Source organism: Bison bison, unplaced genomic scaffold (genome assembly GCF_000754665.1).
Source record: "Bison bison bison isolate TAMUID 2011002044 unplaced genomic scaffold, Bison_UMD1.0 scf7180017849866, whole genome shotgun sequence".
NCBI classification, from domain to species: Eukaryota; Metazoa; Chordata; class Mammalia; order Artiodactyla; family Bovidae; genus Bison; species Bison bison.
In genome coordinates, this window is record NW_011480439.1 from 26933 (window position 1) to 32398 (window position 5466).

General features: G+C 58.7%; 1 protein-coding gene across 1 annotated transcript in view; it reads left to right on the top strand.

The window, feature by feature from the left end:
• Positions 1-5466, top strand: part of ADD1 (adducin 1 (alpha)) — a 32679-nt gene that overhangs the window by 23553 nt on the left and 3660 nt on the right. The window contains exons 11-12 of the mRNA XM_010848076.1: positions 1553-1709; positions 4915-5001. Coding sequence (XP_010846378.1) covers positions 1553-1709; positions 4915-5001 — 244 coding nt within the window. The remainder of the gene's footprint in view (positions 1-1552; positions 1710-4914; positions 5002-5466) is intronic.

The window sequence follows — 5466 nt, forward strand, 5'->3', positions numbered from 1 at the left end:
CCCGGGTCTGGTCAGAGCTTCCGGAAGGCAGCTCAGCCCTCAGCTGAGGAGTTTGGAAGAGGGAGCTTCCTGCCGGTGGAGCAGGACCCAGCCGTGCTGCACCTGGAGGACCAGGTGTCCCGGAGAAAGGGCCTTGCTTGACCACAGGGCGTAACCAGGCTTGATTCTTGATATTTTATTCCTTTACTCATTGTGAACATAAGGTTAAATGAATGTGAGTGTTCCTCTGAGAGCTTGACTCTCACTCATCTCACTGGCAGTGATACCAGGATGCAGATGCCACTCCCTAGCTGCTGCAGTTTCGAGGACGTCAGGACTCAGCCTGTCTCAGCCTCGGTCAGGCTGCAGGCCCCTCTCAGGGAGAGTAGACAAGAAGGGACTTGTCTCAGGGCACAGAGCTGACTCAGGGCAGATGATGACCCCATCACTGTCTGGGAGGTGAGGCTCCTTCTGGGTGAAAAGCCAGGACTACCCCGGGGTCAGGCCTGCTCAGGAGGAGCCCCCCCACCCCCATCTAGGCAGCTGATCTCGAATCTGGAGGCTCTTTGAGCACAGGCTGTGGGCTCCCAGTCCTTCTCCCCTTCTGGGTCCATGTCGCTGGACAGTGACCCTCAGCCCAGGTTCCCAGGGCAGCGGTTGGCTGGTGAGCTGAAAGTCGTGGGCTGGCCTGACTCTGTCCCTTGTGCCCGGCGCTCGCATGCCCTCTGCCTGCGGTGTCGCCCCTGAGGAGAGTGCTGCCAGGCTGGGCCTGACGTCTGAACAAGTGCAGCTCCTCCTGTCTTCACTTGTTTCCAAAGTTATTGTTAAGTCACCGGACGTGTTTGGGTTCTGCCTGCCTCTCTCGGACATGAGCTGCAGAGCATGTGGGGCCAAGCAGGCAGGCTGTGGGGCGGCCTGCCTGCCGCCCACGTCCCTGGGGGCGGCCTGCCTGCTGCTGCCCGTGGGGCCTGTCCGCTTGGCCTCCTTCTAGCCGGGGCCGCTGTGGGCTTCACTGTGCTTAAGCTTTCTTTCTTCCTTTGTGTAAGTTCTTATAGTTTTCCAGGTTCCTCAGACAAGTACTGGTGTTGTGTGTTACGTTGTCATCTCTTCGTGTCTGGAAACAAGTTCCAGGCTTTAGTTACTCAGCAGACGTACGAAGGGGCAGAGCTTGTCTGTGCTCTTAGAGCAGACGCTCGTTTCTGAGCACAGCTGCCCGAGCGCTGTGGGGAGCGGTGTCCAGCGGGGAGGAGGGTGATGGGCTGGGGAAATCCTTCTGCATCCCTGTCTGAGGACCTGGCCCCCCTGGGGCGCCCTCCACGCTCCGGCTGCACCTTGGTGCGTTTGCACCTGAAGTCTGGAGGCTTCCTTAGGATCCGCTCTCTCTGCACCTTCAGTCTGTAGCATCAAAGTCCTGCTTCTCCTCTACGCTGCAGGCTGCTGCCCCACCTGAGCCTCAGGCGCCCCTCAGGATGCTGTGTCCCCTGTCGTCTGTCTGTCTGCCGCCACCGCCCCGCCTGGGAGGAGGGAGAGTCCTGGGGGTCCCTGCAGACCGTCTGTCCCTTTCTGTCTGCAGGGTGAGCTAGTGACGGCTTCCAAGGCCATCATCGAGAAGGAATACCAGCCCCACGTCATCGTGAGCACCACCGGCCCCAACCCCTTCACCACGCTCACCGACCGCGAGCTGGAGGAGTACCGCAGGGAGGTGGCGCGCAAGCAGAAGGGCCCCGAAGGTGAGGAGGCGCTGTCCCTGCGGGCGCCTTGTCCTGAGGGGACTTCAGGTGCGCGTCCTGACCTCCCCCGGGCTAGTCCTGGAGGACGTCAAGGGTAATCACGGCTCTAATTAGTCTGGTCGGGAGGGCCTGGAGTCCTCGCGTGAGAGAGGTCCTGCCTGCAGTCAGACGCGGTCGGGGGGAACCCCCGCTGGTCTGAGCACCGCACCAGCACGAGGCAGGGCCTGAAAAGAGCCCTGCTTGTCAGTGCTGCTGTGAAGCCTCTTGTGGGCGAGAAGGGAGGGAAGGAGTCCGTGGGCCTCTGTGGCCTCGGGAGCCCTGGCAGGCCCTCTCCCGTCCAGGTTCCGGGCCGTGCCGGCCAGTGCTGCGTCTCCTAGCTGGATAGCCGTCTGTGTTGAGGGCTCAGGACGGCCAAAGAAGAATGCATCAATTAACCTGGGATAGCTGCTGGGCAGACCAGTCTGAGTATTACTTTTAAGATGCATTCCACCTTTGATGTATGTAGTACTTCATTGTCAACAGTTCCCCGAGGAGGGGCCTTCTCTGAACCGTCTGGTCTCATTCACACTCCAGTCATTTTTGAGCAGTTAGGTTGTGGCAGGCCCTGTGAGTGCTGTGCGTTCCTGTGTTCCAGGACTGTTAGCTCACAGTAACCCTGAGAGCTGGGTCTTTTCTCACTGGTTAGAGCAGAGACACCTGTTCCCCAGAACAAGGCCGGGTGCGGCAGAGGCCCGCCTAGGGCTGACCCACACCCCGGCACCCAGTCTCCCCACCTTCATCTCAGCCACAGTCACGGCCCAGGGTTTTCTCTAAGCCCCGAGCGCTCCCTGGCCGGGCATGGTCACAGGCCCAGGGCCTCGCGTGGCCCCTTTCCCCACCCTGCAGAGGGGGCCCAGGCTGGGGCTGTCTTCCTGTTGGCAGCTCACAGGCTAGGAGGACATGGTTTTGTAAAACATGTTGGGACTACTTTGCAACAGAGGAAAGTAAACAGCTCTGAGAGCCAGAGCCTCCTGGAGCAGCTTTTTTCACACTTCAGGTTTTTAAAAGCAGACTCAGGCATCGTGATGGCCAGGAGAGAAACCGGCCTTCCACTGTGTCTGACACGAAGGTAAGGAGTCTGAACCGCTCTCCCAGAGTGCCCTGGGTCGGTTGCCATGCAGCCCCTGGGGCAGGACGTCCCCTCCAGGAGGCTCGTGCCGCCCTTTCTGGCCTCAGTGTGCACACTGCTCCCTCCTGGAGGGGACGTCCCGAGGTGACCCTCCAGGGTCGATAGGGACCGTCCTGGGAGCCATTTCTGCTTCAAACACTTTCTCTGATTTCCCCCAACTTAATTTTTCTTTTTAGTCTTGTTTTAGGTCAGCTGCATATGCATCTGTGGCTGCTGTTGACATTTGAGTTGTGAAAAAGGCTGCTGTGGAATTGCCTTTCAGCTTGTTAAGTCCTCGGTGCCTGTCGCTTTCTGTTCTGTGTGCGTTCAAGTTAAGACTCTGTACACATAGATGCAGGGGGAGCCTGATCTTCGGGTCACAGCGCTGATTCTGACTGCCTCCTGGGCAGTGCAGGCGGCCTGCAGGAAGCTCTGTGAGAGCCACAGCCCTGATACGGACTGAGAAGGAGAGCTCGTGTGTGGGCCTGAGCCCCCGGTCCTGTAGCCTAATCCCAGCTCCTGTGCACAGAGCCGTGTGTCTGCCCTCTGGCCCCTCCCGGTGTCTGGGAAACCTGGATTTTTTTTTTCTTTTAGTTTAACCACAAGGCATGAGAGCTTTCTCCGCACGTGAAGGCTCTGTCAGGAGGGATGTTAGAGGGAGTGAGTGGGTGGATGTGTGTGGGGACAGCTGTGAGCATGCTGTGTGCTCACAGACCTGTCAGCATGGGAGTGGCAGCCAGGGGCCCTGCCAGGAGACCCCTGCCCAGCACTGCTGCCAGCCCTTGGCGTGGCGGGAGGCAGTAGCGCGTGCTGCAGGTGAGACTCAGGCTCTGTGTCAAAGGTGAGCACTTCGGGTACAGGGAAGAAAGCCTCTGGCCTCTTTTCCTGGTGGAAGGAATGTGTGTCCTCAGGCAGGAGATGTGCCGGCCTCTGTGCATAGACGCCTGGCTTCAGGAAGGGAGCTGTAGGTTTGGGAGGTGTAGGGAGTACAGCACTTACTAGCCCTAGGCTATTAACGTGAAAAGTGACAGTGAGACGCGAGATTCTAGGAACTAGGGTTACAGTGGTATACACTTTTCCCTAAATGAGAGGTAGACTTGGAATTTTCTGGATCCTAGTTCCTGTAATTGTTTTCTCTGGGTTTTAGAGCATTTTACTTTAGGAAAAAAAATACGCATTACAAGTGCCGAGTTTATTCCTCTTTAATGTCTGTTTTATGTATTTCTTATCTATTTTATTTATTTAATACCTATTTTATTTCACTGTGCCAGTCTTAGTGGGGCTTCTTTGGTGGCTCAGAGTCTGCCTGCAGTGTCCGAGACCTGGGCTTGATCCCTGGGTTGGAAGATCCCCTGGAGAAAGGGCCTGGCAACCCACTCCAGTGTTCTTGCTGGGAGAATTCCATGGTCAGAGCCTGGCAAGCTACAGTCCATGGGGTCGCAGAGTCGGACGCGACTGAGCGACTTAACACTTTCACTTTTTCACCAGGCTTCGTGTGGGATGCGGGATCTAGCTCCCTGACTAGGGATCAAACCTGGGCCCCCTGCATTGAGAGTGTGGAGTCTTAGCCACTGGACCACCAGGGCAGTCCCTACAGCTGCCAGGTTTAAAGTATTGGTAGAAAATGCTCTAAATAAAAGATTAAAACCAAGATTGTGCTCATGGAGTGTCCCTTGAAGTGGCAGGTAGGGTGTGGGTGCTTGGGACCTTGGGCTCTTCCTCAGCAGTGGGATGCTGAGGATGTGGGGAGGGGGCTCCTCACTGGGGGACCGGCCAGGGGTCCCTGGTTAGCACAGCACAGAGGCAGCTCTGGCGATCCCGAGATGCAGGTCCACACTCCAGTCCTCGTGGGCTTCCTTCATCCTCTTTCAGACAGCGACTGGGAAAAGCTGAGGACAGTGGCTGCGAGCTCTTGTCTTCCAGGCTCCGGCCTGTGCCCTCCTGGAGGCGGCCCCATGGGCAGGGCAGGCCAGCCCGGCTGCCTTGGAGGAGGGTGACGGGGAGGCCCTGGGGTTCACAGCTCTTCACACACTGTCCCCGTGGTTTGTGCATCTGCAGAGAATCTGGACCAGGCAAGAGAAGAGAAAGAGAAGAGCCCTCCGGAGCCGCACACGCCCCCCAGCACCCCTGTCAAGCTGGAGGAAGGTGAGCGCTGGCTGCGGGTGGGCCTGAGGCCACCCCTCGGGGGGAGGGTACATGGTTGCCCAGGGCGCCCTCGCTGGGAGGGGGCAAGTGTCCTGACTTTGTGGAAGAAGAGCAGCTGAGTGTGGCAGGAGCTGAGCTGACACCAGTGGCCAGCATGCGTTTGCATGGGGCCAGTGCGTCGCTGGCTCTGCGCGCCCACGCCTCTGTGCCGTGCCAGCTCTGCGCTGAGAACTTCAGGCGGCGCAGACCCATAAGTGCGGTGCGCGTGGTCGGGGACAGAGCCTGCCTGCGTCCGTGACGTCAGTGTTGCCCACTGCTTGCACATCTCCTCCACCCTCCTGTGCTTGGGTTGCCCCGGAAGCGTCCTCCGTCATGTCCAGGCCCCTGGATCGCACTCTCTGGCCGTACGCAGAGCCCATGGAGAGTGCCGGGCCCTGGTGGTCTCCCAGACCGCCTGCCTGTGTC